The sequence below is a fragment of the Ranitomeya imitator genome, chromosome 4 (assembly GCF_032444005.1).
Source record: "Ranitomeya imitator isolate aRanImi1 chromosome 4, aRanImi1.pri, whole genome shotgun sequence".
Lineage (NCBI taxonomy): Eukaryota > Metazoa > Chordata > Amphibia > Anura > Dendrobatidae > Ranitomeya > Ranitomeya imitator.
In genome coordinates, this window is record NC_091285.1 from 508,089,618 (window position 1) to 508,115,064 (window position 25,447).

At 41.0% G+C, this 25,447-nt stretch overlaps 1 protein-coding gene across 2 annotated transcripts in view; it reads right to left on the bottom strand.

Annotated features, from left to right (window-relative positions):
• The window catches only part of ATP8B4 (ATPase phospholipid transporting 8B4 (putative)), a 372,592-nt gene that overhangs the window by 15,656 nt on the left and 331,489 nt on the right, over window positions 1–25,447 (bottom strand). For both annotated transcript variants that reach the window (XM_069766048.1, XM_069766049.1), the window contains 5 exons: window positions 23,226–23,409; window positions 16,508–16,731; window positions 6,838–6,921; window positions 6,421–6,666; window positions 4,988–5,126 (listed from right to left, as the gene is read on the bottom strand). In XM_069766048.1, coding sequence (XP_069622149.1) covers window positions 4,988–5,126; window positions 6,421–6,666; window positions 6,838–6,921; window positions 16,508–16,731; window positions 23,226–23,409 — 877 coding nt within the window. The remainder of the gene's footprint in view (window positions 1–4,987; window positions 5,127–6,420; window positions 6,667–6,837; window positions 6,922–16,507; window positions 16,732–23,225; window positions 23,410–25,447) is intronic.

The following is a 25,447-nucleotide window of genomic DNA, read 5'->3' on the forward strand; positions in this document are numbered from 1 at the left end:
AGCAGACAAGAGTAGCCGGATGAATTCTGAAGTGTACTGGGATATACTTTCAGCCCAGATTCAGCCAAATGCTGCAAAGTTGATTGGACGGCGCTTCATAGTACAGATGGACAATGACCCCAAGCATACAGCCAAAGCTACCCAGGAGTTCATGAGTGCCAAAAAGTGGAACATTCTGCAATGGCCAAGTCAATCTCCAGATCTAAACCCAATTGAGCATGCATTTCACTTGCTCAAATCCAGACTTAAGACGGAAAGACCCACAAACAAGCAAGACCTGAAGGCTGCGGCTGTAAAGGCCTGGCAAAGCATTAAGAAGGAGGAAACCCAGCGTTTGGTGATGTCCGTGGGTTCCAGACTTAAGGCAGTGATTGCCTCCAAAGGATTTGCAACAAAATATTGAAAATAAAAATATTTTGTTTGGGTTATGTTTATTTGTCCAATTACTTTTGACCTCCTAAAATGTGGAGTGTTTGTAAAGAAATGTGTACAATTCCTACATTTTCTAGCAGATATTTTTGTTCAACCCTTCAAATTAAACGTTACAATCTGCACTTGAATTCTGTTGTAGAGGTTTCATTTCAAATCCAATGTGGTGGCATGCAGAGCCCAACTCGCGAAAATTGTGTCACTGTCCAAATATTTCTGGCCCTAACTGTATCCGCTTCTCATATGTTCTGGGAAGGCTTTTATCACAGAGGGCACATACTTTATTCTTTTGTTTAGAGGTAGCTTTCTTTGCCTGCATACATATACAGAAAAACAATGTTACTGATATAATCCGCCTTACAAAGGCACTCACCCACCGGACCCTTAATACCACGACAGGCTGTGGGTTTTCTGCTGGAATCGACGATTCTACCGGTTCCGCCAATCTGCAGGAGGCTTTTGCCAGTGTCTGCTAGCCGCCTTGCAGTTTAAATATATGAGGGAAGGAAACGGTGTGTGCGTCCCTGAAACTTCTCCCCCTGGGAGTGTCAGCACACCGCTTCCTCCAGCGTGTAGCGTCACTTCCGGTTCGCAAACCGGAAGTCCTCCCATTCACTTGGCGCCAGCTTTGTGATGGCGCATGCTCACTTTGTTTTCCCCGGTTCAGCCTCCGGCCAGGAGCGGACGCCGGGGAGTCCGCAGCAGGAAGGACGCTACCAACGCAGGTCTGTAGTGACGCGCGCGCGCCGACCTCGCTGCTCCCGCCGCGGACCCCGGTCACTGGACCAGACTGACAGAGGGAGATCCCTCCGCATGCAGCACTGCAGGAACAGGAAACCAAACTGTGGAGAGAGGTGCCGCCCCCATCTTTTATCTCCACTGCAGGCTTCCTGTTCCTGGGGCAGGGCCATCTCTCATGTACCGGTGCTGTCATGGAGAAGGGAAAAAAAACGCATCATGTGCACAAAAATTGCAGAATGCATTCTAAATGATAGGATGCATATGCATGCGTTTTTTAATGCGTTTTTATAGTGAAAAAACGCGAAAAAACTTGAACATGTGCACATACCCTTATATACGCAGCCAGTTACAGAAATTGTCCATGACACATACGTATCTCATTATATGTATTACTAATTGCCATATCACTGCAGAGGTAAAGAAAAATCCTCAACATATCAACAGAAAATAACAGCATACTGTCGCAGAATCACACACCATAATACAAATAGATCCACATAATACACAGCAAAGTTGCACAAAACATAAAAGGGGAATATATACAGTACAGACCAAAAGTTTGGACACACCTCATTTAAAGATTTTTCTGTATTTTCATGACTATGAAAATTGTACATTCACACTGAAGGCATCAAAACTATGAATTAACACACGTGGAATTATATGCTTAACAAAAAAGTGTGAAACAACTGAAATTATGTCTTATATTCTAGGTTCTTCAAAGTAGCCACCTTTTGCTTTGATGACTGCTTTGCACACTCTTGGCATTCTCTTGATGAGCTTCAAGAGGTAGTCACCGGGAATGGTCTTCACTTCACAGGTGTGCCCTGTCAGGTTTAATAAGTGGGATTTCTTGCCTTAAAAATGGGGTTGGGACCATCAGTTGTGTTGTGCAGAAGTCTGGTGGATACACAGCTGATAGTCCTACTGAATAGACTGTTAGAATTTGTACTATGGCAAGAAAAAAGTAGCTACGTAAAGAAAAACGAGTGGACATCACTACTTTAAGAAATGAAGGTCAGTCAGTCCGAAAAATTGGGAAAACTTTGACAATGTCCCCATGTGCAGTGGCAAAAACCATCAAGCGCTACAAAGAATCTGGCTCACATGAGGACCGCCCCAGGAAAGGAAGACCAAGAGTCACCTCTGCTTCTGAGGATAAGTTTATCCGAGTCACCAGCCTCAGAAATCGCAGGCTAACAGCAGCTCAGATTAGAGACCAGGTCAATGCCACACAGAGTTCTAGCAGCAGACACATCTCTACAACAACTGTTAAGAGGAGACTTTGTGCAGCAGGCCTTCATGGTAAAATAGCTGCTAGGAAACCACTGCTAAGGACAGGCAACAAGCAGAAGAGACTTGTTTGGGCTAAAGAACCCAAGGAATGGACATTAGACCAGTGGAAATCTGTGCTTTGGTCTGATAAGTCCAAAGTTGAAATCTTTGGTTCCAACCACCGTGTCTTTGTGCGACGCAGAAAAGGTGAACGGATGGAATCTACATGCCTGGTTCCCACCGTGAAGCATGGAGGAGGGGTGATGGTGTGGGGGTGCTTTGCTGGTGACACTGTTGGGGATTTATTCAAAATTGAAGGCATACTGAACCAGCATGGCTACCACAGCATCTTGCAGCGGCATGCTATTCCATCCGGTTTGCGTTTAGTTGGACCTTCATTTATTTTTCAAGAGGACAATGACCCCAAACACACCTCCAGGCTGTGTAAGGGCTATTTGACCAAGAAGGAGAGTGATGAGGCACTACGGCAGATGACCGGGCCTCCACAGTCACCAGACCAGAACCCAATCGAGATGGTTTGGGGTGAGCTGGATCCCAGAGTGAAGGCAAAAGGGCCAACAAGTGCTAAGCATCTCTGGGAACTCCTTCAAGATTGTTGGAAGACCATTTCCGGTGACTACCTCTTGAAGCTCATCAAGAGAATGCCAAGAGTGTGCAAAGCAGTCATCAAAGCAAAAGGTGGCTACTTTGAAGAACCTAGAATATAAGACACAATTTCAGTTGTTTCACACTTTTTTGTTAAATATATAATTCCACATGTGTTAATTCATAGTTTTGATGCCTTCAGTATGAATGTACAATTTTCATAGTCATGAAAATACAGAAAAATCTTTGAATGAGAAGATGTGTCCAAACTTTTGGTCTGTCTGTATATATATATATATATATATATATATATATATATATATATATATATATATATATATATATATATGTCTAGTAAAGAGGAGCACCTCCTTGGGTTGTTCTACCAGGTAGCTATACCTTGGTTTATTATTCTATAGACAGCTTTTCTAAATACCTTCATATCTGACACTTAGGTATACCTTATTTAGCTGTTGCTGAAGTGATGTGCATAACAGACCTATTCACAGGTGCTCCTCTTTACTAGACACATATATATATATATATATATATATATATATATATATATATATATATATACCCTTTTATGATGTTTTGTGTAACTTTGCTGTGTATTATGAGGCTCTATTTGTATTATGGTGTGTGATACTGCGACAGTATGCTGTTATTTTCTGTTGATATGTTGAGGATTTTTCCTTACCTCTGCAGTGATATGGCAATTAGTAATACATATGATTAGATACGTATGTGTCTTGGACAATTTCTGTAACTGGCTGCGTGTATAAATATTACATTGTAAAACTATCATACTCTCAGGTGTACCCCCCCCCCCCCCCCGGAACTTTTCTGTATCTGTGAGTCTTCTTACTTTTTTAATTTATTTTATTATAATAAAAATTATCTTGATCAATATATAGCCGTATATAAAGCTTTTTTTCTTTTGGTGTTACATTGAAACTAGTACAGGAAAGAACATTTAAAGGGGTTATCTGGGATTTTGAATCAAGCAAGTATGTTGCTAACCAGCTGCTTGTTCTGTCCAGCGCCGATCTCGGCTGGCTCAGATTGGTCACGGATTACTTCTGCCAGCAATTCTGCTGCTTCATTTGACCCAACAGAGCAGCCCATAAATAGAGAAAAAAGGTAGAACTCAACGGGTACGTTTCCTAAAAGTAGATAAAGGCAACCAAATCTAACAACCGAGTGAAAACACAGGACCCGTTGAAGCACAGCAGGAGTGTTCGTTCATCCACTCTTCTCCCCGTCTCCATACTTTTAAAGGATATGCAATAAAGGTTTATTTACAAGAGCGGTGAGTGCCACCTTTTTCTCTAATTATGGACTTTGATGTGTTGTATTTTCCCTGCCTGATGAGCACCCTGTTCCCGCTGCTTAACGGTACAGTTCCACTGATTACATAGGCATTAACAATAGCACTAGGTGATTTTGGTGCCCCTTTTTTTTCTTTCTCAGCTTCAATAACAGAGAAGCTGTTCCTTTTCCGGTCTGCTTTGTCCATGAGGTGTCACGGCTAAGGTCATGCTGATTGACAGCTCTCTGCAGTCAGGTAGCAGGGAGTGCTGTCAATCAGCATGACGTCGACTGTGACACCCCCCAGACAGACCAGACCAGAAGAGACAAAGCTGCTCCATAGTAACATAGTCAGCAAGGCCGAAAAAAGACATTTGTCCATAGACGTCAACAGAAGATGCAGATTCGCCAGCAGGAATGGAACGTAACCACAGTGAGGTGGCAGAGTCTTTATCCCCACAAACAATATCTAAAAGTCCAGGCTAAACCTTTAACAACGTGGTGGCCAAGTGAAGCGATTTTCGATTGAATAAACGACATCTAACAAGATCAGTGCTATAGCCGATGGAGCTTCATACTCATACTGTGCAAACTCCAGAAAAAAAAAGTCTACTTTAGATCTTACCAACAAAAGGGAAATGACTGGGAAAAATATCAAATATTCCATCTCCATGCATGGCAAATAGGATGGAGAAGTACACGGCCAGGCTGCCCCAGATGTAAAAATGGTTTATAGCTGTCCAGTAGCTGGTGTCCAGACCAATCTGTAATACAATCACACCACATATCAGGGATGTCTGAAAGAACATTATTCATTTTAATTATTTTGAAATGTCAGCAAACAATATAGAAATTGTCATTCTGGATTTTGGAATCAGCCGGCACTCTACTGTCAGGAAGCTGTAGGGAGGGGACTTGTATTTTTGGTCTCTACTCTGCCAAACAAGAATGATTCTTAAAATGTCATGTTACACATGTTTAAGGTGTTGTGCCACCATGATGACTATATTTATTAAGAAAATGGCATTTGTGACCTTTTTTCAATTTTTAATAATGCATAGCTATAAATATACAGTATTTGTTTTATCATAAGGGTGTTGCCTATAGATTTAGTAATACTGGCTGCCCGTCTTATGGCTTTTTATGTGTAACTGTTACTATAGTGGTGCTTGAAAGTTTGTGAACCCTGCAGAATTTTCCATAAACTTGATCTTAAACTACATTAGTAGTAGATAAAGACAACCAAAACTAACAAACAAGTCGAAAATAATAAACTTGTCTTTTTTGAGGAAAATGATCTACCATTACATTTGGGAGTGGCAGAAGTAAGTGAACCTTTGCTTTCAGTAACTGGTGTGATCTCCTTTTTCAGAAATAACGGCATCGAAACATTTCCAGTAACTGTAGATTAGTCCTGAACATTGGCTTAGAGGAATTTGTCCTCTACAAGTTTAACCCGGTTATGCTGGTGCGTTTTCGCTCATGATCTGCTTGTTTCCGGTCCTCCCACAACATTTCTATAGGGTAAAGATCAGGATTTGACTAGGCCATTTCAAAACTTTAAAGGGAATCTGTCAGCAGGTTTGCCATTTAATCTGAGAGCAGCATAATATAGAGGAAGAGAGTCGTGTCACCCGTGTGCTGTAGTTTAAATTCAATCAGTGTTTTATCAGCAAGAGATTATCACTGCAGGACTAGGTGTCACGTGCTAGGAATTCCAGCTAAGCTGTGTAACCATGCACCCATCACTGATGGGCAGCTTTCTGACAATATACAGCGGTGTGGCAGGTAACATGTGTATAACAAAATGTGTTATTGCAATAATTTTCTGAGAGAAATACCTAATTTTCTAGAACAATTATAAGGTGCCAACACTTTTCAGCCATGACTGTATACATGAAAACTTACATGGGCCAGTGCACACTTTCTTTGTAGACAAGCGAATGTTAAGAGGACTTTTGAAGCAGGCCCATGTAAATGTGCCTTAAGACAACTAGACAATGTCCTGATTACTGTAACAAGAAATCTGTGAAAGAATATTACAAAAGGAAATCTTACCTGGACGCTGACAACGATAACTAAACTTGTAGCAACAGTGACGGCAAAAGACTGATAGTCTGATATATGTTTTCCATCTTCACCGGCTGTGTTAAAAAATGCCCCAAAAGGTATAAAGAAAAGGGCAAAAGAAGTAAAAATGCCATGCAATACGCAAATGAAAAAACGACGCTTGTTGAACAACAGATTCAGCTGGCCCGGCTCATACAATTTAGTGTAGTCCATACAGTTCTGCTCATTCACATCCTACAAACAGATAAATGCATAAAGTATGTTATGGGTCTCTTTATTTTATATAGAAATTATATTTTATACTGTTATTATTCACATACGCTCGTACAAAATGCATGAGAAATTGCCGATGCCCAGACTTGCACTTTGTGAAGAAATGCAAATAAGTTGGTGCCAAATTCTTACCTGATCAAAGAGTCCCATGGCTAGTACCGGAAGTGAGGTGTACACAATATTGAAAAGGGTAATGAACCACTGGTCATAGACGGTCTGGAAAGAAAAGAAGTGAATGGAAGCTGTCATATTTCATATACGAGGAATTGTCCATGATGCCACTCAGAAGAGCCATGAGAAGGACCACAAATGGTCGTGTGAGTGAGATGGTCTCCTGCGTACACGATCTGACAGATGTGCTGGAGTGATGCTGGGTTTAGACTGCACCTCTACCAGCAAATTTGGGAAAGGATTTTCAACAGTTTTCTGGTAAGAATATACTGAAAAAGGAATTCAAGCTAAAACCCATATTTATGAAGATTCTGAACGTATTAATATTACAGACTGTCAGTTACTCTGGATTTCCAGCCTAATGCAGTCTTACCCCTAAGGCCAGGTTCACACTTCGAGGCCTTTGTAAGCATCGTTGCAAATTCTGTCATTTTTTAAGTTGAAACTATGGACATCCAATCAGACACCAAATGATCTCCATTATAGCCGACAGGGTCTATCTGGCATCATTTATGCCCGTTATAGGACAGGTCCATTCCTGCCATTCTAATTTCCTATTCCTATAAGGCTGTGGGCCGACAATGAGATTTTGTGCAATCGGAAGTCCGATCATTCCCTATGAGGTCATCAAGCATTGTACCTTGCTTTTTCCAAAATCCACATAAAGATTCAACAAGGCAGGAGGGCCTGAATCTTTATGCGTGATTTGGGGGGGAAGAATTAAAAATAACATGGTCATCTGGCGTAATGGGTGACTGTGTGACTAGACCTGGAACTCTGATTTTCTGGGAAATAGGACGCAGTTGAGCTATATGTGTGATTCACATTTCAGCAGGATAGCAGGTTCTGCTTGAGTCGCACTCGCACCAGGTTACATTGTTATCTGTATTTTTTTATGGTCTGACTACATACAAAATGTTTGGGCCCCAGGCCTTATGTGTAAGGGTAGGTTTATGAAATTCTGAGGGGTGGGGGGGATTTGGTTTGGTTAAGGGGAGGGATTTCTCCTTAGAATAGGTCATCAATGTCTGATGAGCTGGGATCTAACACCTGGCAACCCCGGCGATCAGCTGTTCATATGAATCGGAGGTGGATGTGCAGTACCAAGCGATGGCCACTACAAGTTGATGGCCAAGCTCCTAAGATAAGTGATTATTGTAAAAGTAGTGGACAACCTCTTTAAGGGCCAGGCACTCTTCAGGGCTTGAAACGTAATCCATTTTGACTCAAAAGTATTAATTGTAATTATGTAACAGGGAAATTGGCCAATTCTTTCACACTAACATAGGTACCGTGCACATTAATGTAGTTTGCGATACCATGAAGGCGTGCTAATAAGTGAAATGAAAACAGTGAAGGATAACTCCCAGAAAAAGAGTCTGGCTTTAGAAGAAAGGGTGCAGGAGACTGAAATAACATTTATAAAATATACAGTTATATGAAAAAGTTTGGGCACCCCTATTAATCTTAAGCTTAATGTTTTATAAAAAATTGTTTTTTTTGCAACAGCTATTTCAATTTCATATATCTAATAACTGTTGGACACAGTAATGTTTCTGCCTTGAAATGAGGTTCATTGTACTAACAGAAAATGTGCAATCTGCATTCATACAAAATTTGACAGGTGCATAAGTATGGGCACCCTAACCTCTTTTTTTCATATTTTATTATACATCGGGGGCTTATCTACAGCATTTCAGAATGCTGTAGATAAGCCCCTGATGCTGGTGGGCTTAGCTCACCTTCCATTTTGGGGGTGACAGGTTCCCTTTAAAGATATTGTCTGGTCATAAATGATAAATCTGCAGTCACTCTATGTGACTGCATTTCAAATTCTCAGCGAGGTAAGGCAAGCGTAGGACCTGGTATAAGAGAGATGCCATAAAGTGGCTACCAGGTACACATAAAATTGGCCATTTTTATGCGCTAAACGCTCTCATTTTTCATATTTCTAGTGCAGTAATGCAGTTCAAATTTCGTATTTCAAGTTTGTATGTTCTAGCGCTGCAGTGTGCTGCCTTATTTATTTAACTATATACGAGTTGGCGACTCTAGGTTCAGCACCTGTTCACACTTAGTCTATGTTTGGATGTGCAGGTCAGGTTTTTGAAATGTATTCTCTAGCCTTCTGATCGTGCACTCCGCCTTCTAGCCACAGGTGTTTTAATTACAGCAGGTCCAATACCCCTCCATAGAGAGAGAGAATTTTAGTCTAGGAAGAGGTTTCACATGTACCCATTCAGATGGAGACGTTTATTCTCAGCGAGGTAAGGCAAGCGTAGGACCTGGTATAAGAGAGATGCCGTAAAGTGGCTACCAGGTACACATAAAATTGGCCATTTTTATGCGCTAAACGCTCTCATTTTTCATATTTCTAGTGCAGTAATGCAGTTCAAATTTCGTATTTCAAGTTTGTATGTTCTAGCGCTGCAGTGTGCTGCCTTATTTATTTATCTATGTGACTGCAGACTTGTGAATCCTCACAGCGCATAGACACTGCAAGGATCCTCTGGTGTTAGCACTGGAACGGCGGTTACGTGACCGCAAGTATGCGTCATGCATATTCCCGAACAGAATGCGACTAGACTGTTTCCGATGCACGCAATGCAAGTGCATGAACTGTGAGGATTCACAAGTCAGCAGTCACAGAGTGATTGCAGACTTGTCATTTTAGACCAGAAAACCCCTTTAAAAACATATGATGTACAGGGTATATCATTTCCTGGCTCCCTGTCTTTGATGCGGGCTCTGTTTGTGGCATCTTTGCTGGCAGGTGATGGCTATAGTAATCAGCCATCATCTGCCTGTAACAGCCTGTTAATCTCTGAGGGCAGCATTTACAGCACACTGGCAGGGGGGCACACTGTTCAATGCGAGCATTGGCGCCCCCCGTGCTGTGACCGTGGGACACCGATGAGTTGCCATGAAGGTTGGAGGTCTGCCGAACACCCATGTGCCTGGCATGAATGATGGTACTCCTGTGAAAGCCAGACGTGGCTGGCATTCATAGGAGACCATAATTTCTGCTACACATAGCAATAATATGGAATTGCTGTGTATAGTAAAAGTGATCAGATGATCGCAGGTTCAGGTCTCCTTAAATCGACAAACAAATACGGTAAATTTAAAAGTTAAAATAAAAATGTTTTAAAAAAAAAATCAGAAAAAAAATAAAAAAATAAAAAAAGTATCATCATCCTCCTTTCCCCCCATTAAAAATTAAGAAATATATAAAAAAAAATACACGCATTTGATATTGCTGCATTCCGCTGCAACAACAACAAAAAAATTAATTAGAGGCGTTCAAAACATTGTATCTAGCCCAAAATGACATAAATAAAAACACTGGTCCTCTATGCAGAGAAACTAGCCCTCACACAGCTCAAAATCCCAAAATTGATAACGTTACGGCGTGGAAAATGAAATCACAAGCACATTTTTTTTCTGGGTTATTTGTCACAACTTAAGTAAAGAGATTAAGCTGATGAGCTGAACACGGCTGATCAGTGGGGTGCTATGTGCGGGACCCCTACTGATGTAATATTATACTAAGAATAGGTCATCAATATAGTAATCCTAGAAGACCCCTTTAACATTCAAGTATTTCTAATGTCATGAACTCTATAGACAAATTGTCTACCAAAAAAGAATATCACAATAAATAGCAAAATCTATCTGTGTGTGAGTTTACATTTCAGGATGTAATATTTTATATTATTTACTTATTTTATTGTTTTTAGAGTTCTCTAATATTTTCAGAATGTTATTATTTAATAACCTCGGGGCTAAACTCACCTAAATAGGAGATAGCGGATTCATTTTGTATAACTGCTCTGACACTTATGATATCATTTCATGTTCAAGACATCTCATTTTCTCACTTACTATTTATTCCTAGACCTCAAGTGTTGAAGGGTGATGCAACAATCAGCAATGCACCATTGAACCTACTTGTGATTTTGCCTATTTTTGGTGTCTTTTTGAATCAATAAAATGCATCTGTGCCTGCCAAGAATTCTATTTTTGTACAGCCCAACATGGCTGCTCCGGCTTTATCTGGGTCTGATAGACTCGGCTGTTAATGCACGCCAATGTAATTTCATTAAAATAAACCACCCACAGAGCTATTTCTCCTAAAACTGTTTGGCAAAAAAATCCCCAGCTCTTTCCCAAATTGGATAATTAATTTCAGACTTTGTGGGGATCAGTTTTAATCTATGAGGTGCTATCACTAACAAATGACGACTTGTCTCTTCTGGAAAAGCAGACAGCGTGCTGGGGCCCATGATGTTTAAGCTAAATATCAACCTGTTTCTAGGGACACAGGAAAGGTTATTATTTTAGCAATTTGGGATGGATGAGCAAAACGTTTCCTTATACACATTAAACATAAAGGAAAACAGTTTGTAATTCCATTGCTAGATGCACGAAGCTTTGGTACGAGCTGCTCCATATGCACTGAAGAACAAACGTTCACCCAGTAGAGGCACAAATGACCAAAGAGTGACAATCAATTACTGTTTGCTGTGGCCATTTTAACCATGGCGCAGTTGTTGCTGAGGATGCCATTTGGTTGCCACATCAACAATAATAACATTGTGCATACTACTTCAAAATCAAAATATCAAAACACAACCCGAGGAAAATAGCCACAGGTTATGAAGAGACATATGCTTAGAACAATTAAAAAAATGCTAATTTTATTGAAAATTAAATCTAAATTACATTTAAAAATAAGCAAGGAATCGCTAAGTTAAACAAAGGCTTATGTGGAATATACACTGTACATGTAAATTTATAAACGGCCGGGCATGTAGAAATATTCAGTTCAGTGCTCAGGATTCAGGATCAGGCTAAAGTGCAAGTGCAAATATTAGTACAAATAATTCCTCTATGGTAGCCTTAAAGTGAGAATATGAAGGGAGCCCATAAAGGTGACTGACAACATGTGCATATAAAAATAGTCCGTTCTATGTTCAGGATCAGGCTAAAGTGCAAGTGCAAACATTAGAACAAATAATTCCTCTATGGTAGCCTTACAGTGAGCATATGAAGGGAACCCATTAAGGTGATTAGGAACATGTGCATATAAAAATAGTCCGTTCTATGTTCAGGCTAAAGTGCAAGTGCAAACATTAGTACAACAAGGTCCTGTATAGTAACCTTAAACTGAGCATATGAAGACAGCTCAAAGAGGTGATTGGCAACACGTGCATGCAATAATAATAATAATAATTTTTTATTTATATAGCGCCAACATATTCCGCAGCGCTTTTCAAATTATAGAGGGGACTTGTACAGACAATAGACATTACAGCATAACAGAAATACAGTTCAAAACAGATACCAGGAGGAATGAGGGCCCTGCTCGCAAGCTTACAAACTATGAGGAAAAGGGGAGACACGAGAGGTGGATGGTAACAATTGCTATAGTTATTCGGACCAGCCATAGTGTAAGGCTCGGGTGTTCATGTAAAGCTGCATGAACCAGTTAACTGCCTAAGTATGTAGCAGTACAGACACAGAGGGCTATTAACTGCATAAAGTGAATGAGAACATAATGCGAGGAACCTGATTTTTTTTTTTTTTTTTTAAATAGGCCACACAGGGATCGTTAGGTTAATGCATTGAGGCGGTAGGCCAGTCTGAACAAATGAGTTTTTAGGGCATGTTTAAAACTGTGGGGATTGGGGATTAATCGTATTAACCTGGGTAGTGCATTCCAAAGAATCGGCGCAGCACATGTAAAGTCTTGGAGACGGGAATGGGAGGTTCTGATTATTGAGGATGCTAACCTGAGGTCATTAGCGGAGCGGAGGGCACGGATAGGGTGGTAGACTATACAAACATTCAAAGACAAAGATATAGTATTCACTTGAAGCCACAAATAAATCAAAAGGGATGTCCAACAAGCCCTGTTATTGCACCCTGACGACACAATTTCGACACGCTTTTTTGACATGAATATATGTATTTGACTAATATTTTTCATTTTTTGGTCTATATTTTATGATTTTTTAAAAATATTTTTTCAATTTTTGAAAACTTTTACTTTACCTTGTCCTAGGATGGGACATCAGCTCTCCCTGCTTTTGCATTGCACGGTATTAGATCTGTGGATTGCACACAGGGAGGAGGCATGTCAGCTCCTCCTCTAAGCTGGCAGTTACAGGCCATTGTACCTGGGGACCCCGTGGCTATCTTTTTGCCTGGAGTCACAATGGAGACCACTGGCACAAGATGATAGCAATCACGTTGTGCCGATGTGAGCTGTCTCCCTTTCCAAACGGATTGATGTCGCTATTGATAACGGCATCAGAGGATTTAAAGGGAACCTGTCAGCAGGATTGTGCACAGTAACATACAGACACAGTCAGGTCGGCGCCATTGTACTGATTAAAATGATGGTTGATGAAATCCATCTCGTGATTGTTGTTTAATCTATATTTTCAGTTTTGTGTTAATGATATGCCTGTGCTGTGGGCCTGTGGGGGTCTTTATGTGGTGCTCTGGTTAGCTATTCATTAGTGATGAGCGAGTATACTCGTTGCTCGGATTTTCTCGAGCAAGCTCGGGTGGTCTCCGAGTATTTGTGACTGCTCAGAGATTTAGTTTTTGTCAATGCAGCTGCATGATTTACAGCTGCTAGCCAGCCTGAGTACATGTGGGGGTTGCCTGGTTGATAGGGAATCCCCACATGTATTCAAGCCGCAAATCATGCAGCTGCGTCAACAAAAACGAAATCTCCGAGCACTCACAAATACTCAGAGACCACACGAGCATGCTCGCTCATCAATAGTATTCATAATGCAGACTGCTGACAGGTGACTGATCCCTCACTGACCTGCCCCCCTAGTTTGCATAATGAATACCTGTACACAGTGAAGACAAAAAAACCTTCTGCAGGCAGGGGCCATCTGTGGGACCTGCGCTGCAGCATAATTGCATGTTTACTGTCTCAATAATAAATGTGGTTGATGTTACACAGATAGAAAAAAAAAATCTATTTTAAAATTGAAGATAGCCGAGAGCTGCTACTGCACAGGCACGGGCGGCATCTGGGAGGAGGATTTTTTTTCCTTCTCCAGCAAGATGTTGCCACCGCGCATGTGCAGTAGCAGCTATCTGATCACCTATATACACCGATAGCAGCTACTGGGCGGGTGCAATTCTAAAATTGATTTTTTATTTTTTTTCCTATCTGAATAACATCACCCACATGTATTATTGGGACGTTAAACATGCGATTATGCTGCAGCGCACATGCCTGCAAAAGTTTTTTTTTCCCCTTCAGTATGTAGAGATATTCATTATGCAAACTAGGGGGCAGATCAGTGAGGGATCAGTGACCCGTCAGCCGTCTGCATTATGAATACCTAATCAGAACACCACATTAAGACCCCTTCCCTCCCCCCACAGGTCGCCCTGGGGCACGAGCATATCATGAAGTCAAAACAGAAAATAAAGATTAAACAACGGCCACAAGACAGATTTCATCAACCGAGGTATCATTTTAATCAGTATAATGGCACCAACCTGACACTGTGTGTAGGTTACTGTGCACAATTCTGCTGACAGTTTCCCTATAAACACCAGCGATAGGCGGTAGAAAACCTTGTGGGCATTGCCACAGGGTGTCAGATTCTATATAGCGCTGACACCCACTAGTGATTGTGGCGGCACACAGAGCGAGATAGCGTAATTGTCATGCCGTACAGGTATGGTGGGCTTGCGGAGACATACCTCCTGCAGCACCGTACGTGTATGGCAGATGCTGTAAATGTGTTAATACTACACTGTCAATTCAACAACTTTCTGGCACAACTATAGCTCTATGAACAGTCCCTTTCTGGGCATATAGATTTCATAGATGGAGTTCCCCCATTTCGGACCTACTCCTTTACCCAGAATGGAGAGAAAATATGTAAAAGGGTCTCTCTTTAACAATGGAGTTGTTTTTGTAAGATAGTTTCTTTAGGAATGTAATTGCTTGTATAATGGGGAGGAACAATATTCTTCCAGTCAACTTGGCTACCACGGAAAATGTTAAGAGCATGGTATTTGGAAATCAAAACAATGTCTTATAATCTTATTATCATCCGGCGTCCCGGGATCAGGGGTTCCTTCCCTGTCCTTAACACTAGAGGCGCCATAGCTCGCCCTATTCCACGGATTTCTTCTGATGGTGAAGACACCAGGGCCACGAAACTTGCCTTAGCTCCTGAATCCACCCTCAGTCTGTACCCTTCCCCCACCTAGGGAAGAGGGGCGTAGTTTTGTACACCGTAACACACCAACCAGACTAACAAGGTAATACAAACAGGGATAAAGGAAAATACCAATCATACAAATATACTCACACAAACAACAGAGGTAAACACCAGGGAGTGGAGGATGGGGTAAAACCAAAGTAAGAGAAGGAGGGGAGTTAGTACACACCCAAATCCTAGCAAAAGTCTAAGATAAATCTACCAAATGCCTTCTCAAACAACCACAAACCATCATCTCCTAACCATGCAGCATAAACTAGGTTGGACAATGAGTGCTAGCCAGGACCAGATTATATAGGAGATGGGAGTGGCTAACAGTGAATAACAGAGCCTTAATGCAGGAAAACTTCCAAGATTTCTCAACTGAGCAGATTAACCTGTTCCCTGCTAAAAAAACATGCACCGCTTAATGTGAAGGTGAAGTACTTCTAATCAGTGCAGGAGTAGGAGAAATCAGACGCTGCGGTCATCTGGCTCCTCTCTGTCGCGGTACACCCGTGACACTTATAAAGCCAAGTGACATTTTTATTATTTCTTCATTGGTTCTAAAATAGTAAAGAGCTGTATCATGCAAAGAAGTAATAAATCAACACTTTCAAAAATGCTGACGTCTTCTTTAGGCCAAAGCCCATTTATAATGGGCTGAGATAAAATAGAAAACGGTTGTGGTCAGGAGAATAAAAATGATACATTATTTATGGAAACCATGAATGCGTGTCCTGTGGACTCAAGAGGAGGAGAAACATCCAGCTTCTTATTGTACAGTTCACAGGCTGCATCTCTGATGGTGTGGGGTTGCATCAGTGCCTATGGCATTGGCAGGAAACACATCTTGAAAGGCACCATCAATGCTGAGCAGTATATAGAGGATTTAGGACAAGATTTGCTACCATCCAGATAGGTTCTATTTCGGGGAAGGCCTTTAGCATGACCATGGTAAACCACATACTGCATCCATCACAACAACCTGGCTTCAGAGAAGTAGAGTTCGGGTGATGAACTCACCGACTGCAGTCTACACCTTTCACCTATAGTATACAGATGTTTACAGACTATTGTACAAAGAGGAGAGGACGCTACACAATGGTAGACAAGCCCTGTCCAAACTTTTTGGAGATGTGTAACAGCCATCAATTTCTAAAGGAGTTATTGGTTTTCAAATGAAATGGAAATATCTAATGTTCAACTTCTAATCTGTATTCTATTGTGAATAAAATATGTCTATAAAAGTATTCCAAATTATTGCATTCTTGTCATTACATTTTACACAGCACCACAATGTTTTTGCAATTGGGGTTGTAAATAATATATTGCTGCTTGTAATTTCAACTAATGTAAAGTTAGACAATATGGCCACTTACCTGTGCTGAGAATCCACAGAAGAATCCAAACCAGAAATGCACTAGCGTAAAGGCAAAATTTTTATAGAAGAAATAGCAAAGGAATTTACACATTCGAAAGTACGACCAGCGTCCATGAACTAGGAGCAGTCTTTGTAGGTACCTAAACTGGGCAAACGAGTAATCGCTGGCTAAAACGGCCTGCATGCCCTCCTGTCCGCTGATGCCAACACCTATATGAGCACCTGCAATCACCAAAAGAAGAAAAAAAGTTAGCTGAAGAATGAAGATTCTCCTAAAAGACAAACAGGCAGATATGCAATCTCCAGTTATCTCACTTTCAGATATTTCCTGGGAAACTTTTATTAAAAAAAAAAATCTGGGGTTGTATCAGACTCATCCCTGAATCCTATCAGAAAGAATCTGATGACATTCCCCTGGTAATGTAAGTTATTTGGATATTTTATATTCTTTTCACATGCTACTGAAAAAAAACCCTGCATGGAATAATAAATGGGGTATATTTTGCATGGAAATATCACGGATTAGCTTCTTTAAATTATAATACTGCACAAACTAGTGTGAACATTGTCTGATTCAAAACTTTCCCAGGATACCACGACCATTTTTGCTTTTATAAAGAATCAGTACTTGTTGCCATACCAATCAAACAAGGGGTTACAATGGTGTGAAAAAGTGTTTGCCCTCTTCCTGATTTCCTATTCTTTTGCATGTTTGCCACACTTAAATGCTTCAGATCACCAAACAAATTTAAATATTAGGACAAAGATAACACAAGTAACACAAAATGCAGTTTTTAAATTAATATCTTTATTATTAAGGGAACGAGAAATCCAAACCTAATGGGTCCTGTGTGAAAAAGTGACTATACCTACCCCCTTAAAACAAATTAACTGTGGTTTACCTCATATTTGTGAAGCTGAGCTCATATACCCTAGCCACACCTAGGCCTGATTACTGCCACACCTGTTCTCAATCAAGAAACTACATAAATGGGACCTGCCTGACAGTGAGGAAGCCCAAAATATCCTCACAAGCTAGACCTCATGCTGTGATCCCCCAAAAATCTGGGACAAATGAAAAACAAAGTAATTGAGATCCATCAGTCTAGAAAAGGTTATAAAGTCATTCCTAAAGCTTTGGGACTCCAGTAAAACACAATCCACAAACGGCGAAAACATAAAACTGTGGTGAACCTTCCCAAGAGTGGCCGGCCTACCAAAATTACACCAAGAGGGCAGCGACGACTCATCCAAGAGGTCAAAAAACACCCCACAACAACATCCAAAGAACTGCAGGCCTCACGTAAGGTCAGTGATCATGACTCCACCATAAGAAACAGTGGGCAAAAATGACCTGAACGTCAGAGTTCCAAGACGAAAACCACTGCTGAGCAATAAGAACATAAAAGCTTGTCTCAGTTATGTCAGGAAATGGAAACTATGTGGTACATGGAACCATGAATTCTGCTGTCTATCAAAAAATACCGAAGGAGAATGTCCGCCATCTGCTCGTGATCTCAAGCTGAAGTGCATGTTGGTTATGCAGCAGGACAATGATCCAAAACACACCAGCAAGTCCACCTCTGAATGGCTTAAGAAAAATAAAATTAAGACTTTAGTAGCCAACTCAAAGTCCTGCCCTTAATCTGATTGAGATGACTGTTCGTGCTCTGAAACCCTCCAATGTGGCTGAATTACTACAATTCTGCAAAGATGAGAGGGCCAACACTCCTCCAGAGGGTTGTGAGAAACTTACTGCCAGTTATTGCAAACGCTTGATTGCAGTTATGGCAGCTAAGGGTGGCCCAAGCAGTTATTAGGTTTAGGGGGCAATCACTATTTCACACAGGGCCCTGTAAGTTTGGATTTCTTTTTCCCTTAATAATAAAGATCTTCATTTTAAAACTGCATTTTGTGTTACTTGTGCTATCTGTGTTTAATGTTTCAATGTGTTTGGTGATCTGAAACATTTAAGTGTGACAAACATGCAAAAAAATAGGAAATCAGGAAGGGCAAACACTTTCACACCACTGTGTATTGGCAAAAATACTGTTTGAAAAAAATGGGCTTGATTCATCAAGGAGCATAATTCTGGCTGAAATTATATGACTTTTGGTGCCTTGACACTACTTTTGCCCAGAGACGGGATGGGTGGTATGACGAACCGCAGCATTTGCTATGCCACAAATTTTACTCCAGCAGTGTCTAGAGTAGAATTTGTGTGGAGGAACACACCGAGCTGTAAGTCGCTTGGCCGACACGCTCCTGATTCGCAAATAGGCATATGCCTCTTCATGAATAAGGAGCGTCTGACTCCAGCACATCTCATCATTAAGACCAGCATGATCATGCCAGCCTTGATGATTCGGGCCCATAGTTTTAATAATGATGATACACAGTTTTGCTTTGAATGCTGCTTTTCAAGTTCTCTCCCACCAAACATATTTAAAAGGAACCCATCATCTGCTTCATGCTGCCCAACTGCAGGCAGCATGAATCAGAGCCTGACTATATAATTGCAGCTGCTGAAGGTGACTGACAGCTCTCTCTCTATGAGTATACAAGGAAGAGACCGGTTTAATCACCTGCAGCAGTGCTGGGAAGAGCCACCGAGGACCACAGGAATGGAAAAGACTATTCCAGCTTCACCAGAAGGTAGCAGAAAAATATATATCTGGCTGCAACAGTGCAGTGAAGATCTGATTCACACTGCCCACCGATTGGGCAACATGACTCAGATGACACGTTCCCTTTAAAAATTTTGGACTAGATTAGTAAAGTCTTGCACTATTTGATAAATGTTACTCCCCATAATGTATAGTACAGTATTCGGTACAATAACAGGAGTATTACTGAATGCAGCAGACTGCAACACTGTGGCCTGATTAGACTAAAGAGAACAAGGCATGCCATCCTCTTGTGGTGGCATGAACGTCAGATATATAGTAGTGTGCAAAATAATAGCAGTGTGTTCAAAAATATGAGTTAATCACAAAATCTTTATAGTACATACATTTTTAACTACTTTACAGAAAATAACAAAAAATGAACGTTGGGCTGTTCAAAATAAAAAATAAAAAAAATAACAGCATCTGCATATGTCTTTACAAACTCACAATATGTACTTTTTTTGCGGATTTAGCATTCCTGTGAATTACTAACCTACTATTTAGTTGTACACACACAGTTTGTTAGAACTGCTTCACAGCTATGTTGCATTGAGTCAACCAACTTCTGGCCCCTGTCAGCTGTTATGCCAGCTCAGGATGCTTGGACTACATCCCACAATTTTTTGGCATTTGTTGGCTTTATAATAATAATCTTTATTTTTTATATAGCGCTAACATTCCGCAGCGCTTTACAATCATTATCATCACTGTCCCCAATGGGGCTCACAATCTAAATTCCCCATCCGTATGTCTTTGGAATGTTGGAGGAAACCGGAGTGCCCAGAGGAAGCCCACGCAAACAAGGAGAGAACATACAAACTCTTTGCAGATGTTGTCCTAGGTGGGATTTGAACCCAGGACTCCAGCGCTATCCACTAAGCCACCATTTGCCTCAGAAACGTCATTTTTAATGTCACCCCACACGTGTTCTATCGGATTAAAGTCTGGGGAATGGGCTGGCCACTCCATAACCTCAATTTTGTTGGCCTGGAACCAAGATTTTGCTCTTTGCTGGTGTGTTTAGGGTCATTGTCTTGTTGAAACATCCATTTCAAGACCCTATGCTCTACAGCGTAAGGCAACATGACCTCTTCCAGTATTTTAACATATGCAAACTGGTCCATGATGCCCATATCATGATGCTGGCACCACCATGCCTCACTATCTTCAGAGTATACTGTGTCTTGAATGCAGAGTTTAGGGGTCGTCTGATGAACTGTCTACAGCCCTTGGAACCATAAAGAACAATTTTACATTTATCAGTCCACAAAATGTTTCTCCATTTCTCTTTAGGCCAGTTGATGTGTTCTTTGGCAAATTGTATCCACTCCAGTACATTTTTCATTTTTTTTTTTTTTTTAACAGTGGGACTTTGCGGGGACGTTTTGCTAAGAGATTACCTCCACACAGGCGTCTTCTACCTGTCACAATACTCACAGGTAACTTGAGACTGTCTTTGATCATCCTGGAGCTGATCATTGGCTGATCTTGCCTTGCCTTGCTCAGGCGTGTACTACGGAGGACAGAGAATGAACTCCAATCCAATATTGCGGCCAGCATGCAGCCAGTGGGTAAGAAAAGGATGAATCAAACACCTGAAAACTCCGCCCATATGACCGAAAACCGGTCCCGCCAAATTCAGGTGACAGGTTCCCTTTAAAAAAGGGCCACCTGATTCACACCTGTTTCTTCACAGAACGATTGACCTCACTAATTGATCTCCACATTGCTATTGTATTGAACACCCCATTTCAATTAATTATTCTAATACACAGACTCAAAAACCTGCATGAATGCGGAGTCTATTGGTTTTCTAAGAATCTACTGCACCAAATGGTAATTTGCTTGACATGTGGTAATATAATTTATACCAAAAACAGTGGTTAATCTGGTTAGTCATATTGGACTGCTATTATTATGAACACTACTGTACTGTTAATTTATTAGTGAGCTTCATACCAATTTTGAAGCGTTCTCCATGAAATACATAGTAGATACAGTGGGGCAAAAAAGTATTTAGTCAGTCAGCAATAGTGCAAGTTCCACCACTTAAAAAGATGAGAGGCGTCTGTAATTTACATCATAGGTAGACCTCAACTATGGGAGACAAACTGAGAAAAAAAAATCCAGAAAATCACATTGTCTGTTTTTTTTAACATTTTTTTATTTGCATATTATGGTGGAAAATAAGTATTTGGTCAGAAACAAAATTTCATCTCCATACTTTGTAATATATCCTTTGTTGGCAATGACAGAGGTCAAACGTTTTCTGTAAGTCTTCACAAGGTTGCCACACACTGTTGTTGGTATGTTGGCCCATTCCTCCATGCAGATCTCCTCTAGAGCAGTGATGTTTTTGGCTTTTCGCTTGGCAACACGGACTTTCAACTCCCTCCAAAGGTTTTCTATAGGGTTGAGATCTGGAGACTGGCTAGGCCACTCCAGGACCTTGAAATGCTTCTTACGAAGCCACTCCTTCGTTGCCCTGGTGGTGAGCTTTGGATCATTGTCATGTTGAAAGACCCAGCCACGTTTCATCTTCAATGCCCTTGCTGATGGAAGGTTTGCACTCAAAATCTCACGATACATGGCCCCATTCATTCTTTCATGTACCCGGATCAGTCGTCCTGGCCCCTTTGCAGAGAAACAGCCCCAAAGCATGATGTTTCCACCACCATGCTTTACAGTAGGTATGGTGTTTGATGGATGCAACTCAGTATTCTTTTTCCTCCAAACACGACAAGTTGTGTTTCTACCAAACAGTTCCAGTTTGGTTTCATCAGACCATAGGACATTCTCCCAAAACTCCTCTGGATCATCCAAATGCTCTCTAGCAAACTTCAGACGGGCCCGGACATGTACTGGCTTAAGCAGTGGGACATGTCTGGCACTGCAGGATCTGAGTCCATGGTGGCGTAGTGTGTTACTTATGGTAGGCCTTGTTAAATTGGTCCCGGCTCTCTGCAGTTCATTCACTAGGTCCCCCCGCGTAGTTCTGGGATTTTTGCTCACCGTTCTTGTGATCATTCTGACCCCACGGGGTGGGATTTTGCGTGGAGCCCCAGATCGAGGGAGATTATCAGTGGTCTTGTATGTCTTCCATTTTCTAATTATTGCTCCCACTATTGATTTCTTCACTCCAAGCTGGTTGGCTATTGCAGATTCAGTCTTCCCAGCCTGGTGCAGGGCTACAATTTTGTTTCTGGTGTCCTTTGACAGCTCTTTGGTCTTCACCATAGTGGAGTTTGGAGTCAGACTGTTTGAGGGTGTGCACAGGTGTCTTTTTATACTGATAACAAGTTTAAACAGGTGCCATTACTACAGGTAATGAGTGGAGGAAAGAGGAGACTCTTAAAGAAGAAGTTACAGGTCTGTGAGAGCCAGAAATCTTGATTGTTTGTTTCTGACCAAATACTTATTTTCCACCATAATATGCAAAAAAAATGATAAAAAAACAGACAATGTGATTTTCTGGATTTTTTTTTCTCAGTTTGTCTCCCATAGTTGAGGTCTACCTATGATGTAAATTACAGACGCCTCTCATCTTTTTAAGTGGTGGAACTTGCACTATTGCTGACTGACTAAATACTTTTTTGCCCCACTGTAAGTCACTAATAGCATGCCTAATACATATCAGCCAAAAGTCCTGCGTAAGTATTTCTTTTACAAGCCAAATTTGTGCTTGTACATTTTTTAACGTCTGCTTCCATATTTTTCATTTTTGTTGCATTCATTTATGTTGTCCCGAGCCCAATTAGCGCTGGTGTCAATGTCCCCTCCTTCGTACGAATTGAAGATGAAGGCAGAGATCAGCTGCAGCCTTGGCTTCCTCTTCATGTTTATTTGACATAGGTCGGAGACAATGATGCCAGCGCTTGTTGGGCGCCAGGCACCACGTGTCATGGAACCGCACAAGTGCCCTGAGACATCAAGTGCCGACACTGCAGGAACGGCGCCGGCACGGGAGGCAAGTATAAACTTTAGATCTAGAAGGGGTTGTCCTAGTAGTGGACAATCCATTTAAAGCTTGCAGAGTTGTCAGCTTACTTTTTATCATGCTGATATCATTAGCACCATCTCCAATAGCCAGGGTGACTGCTTTTTTATACTTTTTCACTAGTTCTACCACTTGGGCTTTCTGAAGAGGAGTCACTCTGCAACAGATCACAGTTTTGCACATGCAAGCGATCTCCAAAAATTCCTTCTCCATGTCTGCTTCCAGGGCATAGGCCTGTGAAGACAATAAAAATGTTCTTACATTTTTTTTTTTGCAAATCAGATAGTAGAAAGTAATATCTTCTATAGCAAATATGTGTAAAACAGCATTCACAGAGATTAGTAATGAAACATAAAAAATTCCACCTGAGAAATCTTTGTAGATAATTTTTGGGGGATTTAAAGGTGTATTTCCATCTACAAGATTGTATCCCATTATGTAGTAGGTGTAATAATAAGATTAGCAAATTAAATACCTCCAGTTAGAAATGTAGGATAGTCTTTTTGATTCACGATGTCTCTTTCCTCATGTGCAGGCATTGCAGGACCTTAGGTATCCATGGTTATGTCCACTGATAAAGTGACAGTTAGCTAGCTGCAAGTGGTCGTAACCACGGATACCCAAGGTCTTGCAATGTCTGCACATGAGGAAAAACTATACTACATTTCTAATTGGAGGAATTTGCTAATATTATTACTACACCTACTACTTACAGTGCCTTGCGAAAGTTTTCGGCTCCCTGGAACATTTCAACCTTTTGCCACATATCATGCTTCAAACGTAAAGATACCAAAGGTAAATTTTTAGTGAAAAATCAACAACAAGTGGAACACAATTGTGAAGTTGAACGAAATTTATTGGTTATTTTAAATTTTTGTGGAAATTCAAAAACTGAAAAGTGGGGCGTGCAATATTATTCGGCCCCTTTACTTTCAGTGCAGCAAACTCACTCCAGAAGTTCATTGTGGATCTCTGAATGATCCAATGTTGTCCTAAATGCCTAATGATGATAAATATAATCCACCTGTGTATAATCAAGTCTCTGTATAAATGCACCTGCTCTGTGATAGTCTCAGGGTTCTGTTTGAAGCACAGAGAGCATCATGAAGACCAAGGGACACAACAGGCAGGTCCGTGATACTGTTGTGGAGAAATTTAAGGCCGGATTTGGATACAAAATGATTTCCAAAACTTTAAACATCCCAAGGAGCACTGTGCAAGTGATCATATTGAAATGGAAGGAGTATCATACCACTGCAAATCTACCAAGACCCGGCCGTCCCTCTAAACTTTCATCTCAAACAAGGAGGAGACTGATCAGAGATGCAGCCAAGAGGCCCATGATCACTCTGGATGAACTGCAGAGATCTACAGCTGACGTGGGACAGTCTGTCCATAGGACAACAATCAGTCGTACACTGCACAAATTTGGCCTTTATGGAAGAGTGGCAAGAAGAAAACCATTTCTCAAAGATATCCATAAAAAGTGTTGCTTAAAGTTTGCAACAAGCCACCTGGGAGACACAAGAATTTCAGTCTATCGATGTACAAAACGGATAGAGACATACCCCAAGCGACTTGCAGCTGTAATCACAGCAAAAGGTGGCACAACAAAGTATTACTGTAAGTTAAAGGGGCCGAATAATATTGCACGCCCCATTTTCAGTTTTTGAATCTCAACAAAAATAACCAATAAATTTCATTCAACTTCACAATTCTGTTCCACTTGTTGTTGATTCGTCACTTAAAATTTACATTTGGTTTCTTTATGTTTGAAGCATGATATGTGGGAAAAGGTTGAAAAGTTCCAGGGGGCCGAATACTTTCGCAAGGCACTGTATTGGATCTTGGAGATGGGAATATCTCTTTAAAGGGAATCTGTCAGTAGGATCAGCCAATCCCAAGCCCTCTATATGGGCACATAGGTCATAGGATGCTGAATAAAATGAGACCTTGATATCTGCAATCTGACATCTTATTACAGAGAAATCCACATTTTTCTTAAAGGGACACTGTCACCTGAATTTGGAGGGAACAATCTTCAGCCATAGAGGTGGGGTTTTTGGTTGTTTGATTCACCCTTTCCTTACCCGCTGGCTGCAATATTGGATTGAAGTTCATTCTCTGTCCTCCATAGTACACGCCTGCGCAAGGCAAGATTACCTTGTGCAGGCATGTACTACGGAGGACAGAGAATGAAGATTGTTCCCTCCAAATTCAGGTGACAGTGTCCCTTTAATATCTAGAGCTGTTCAGTGTTATGACACCAATT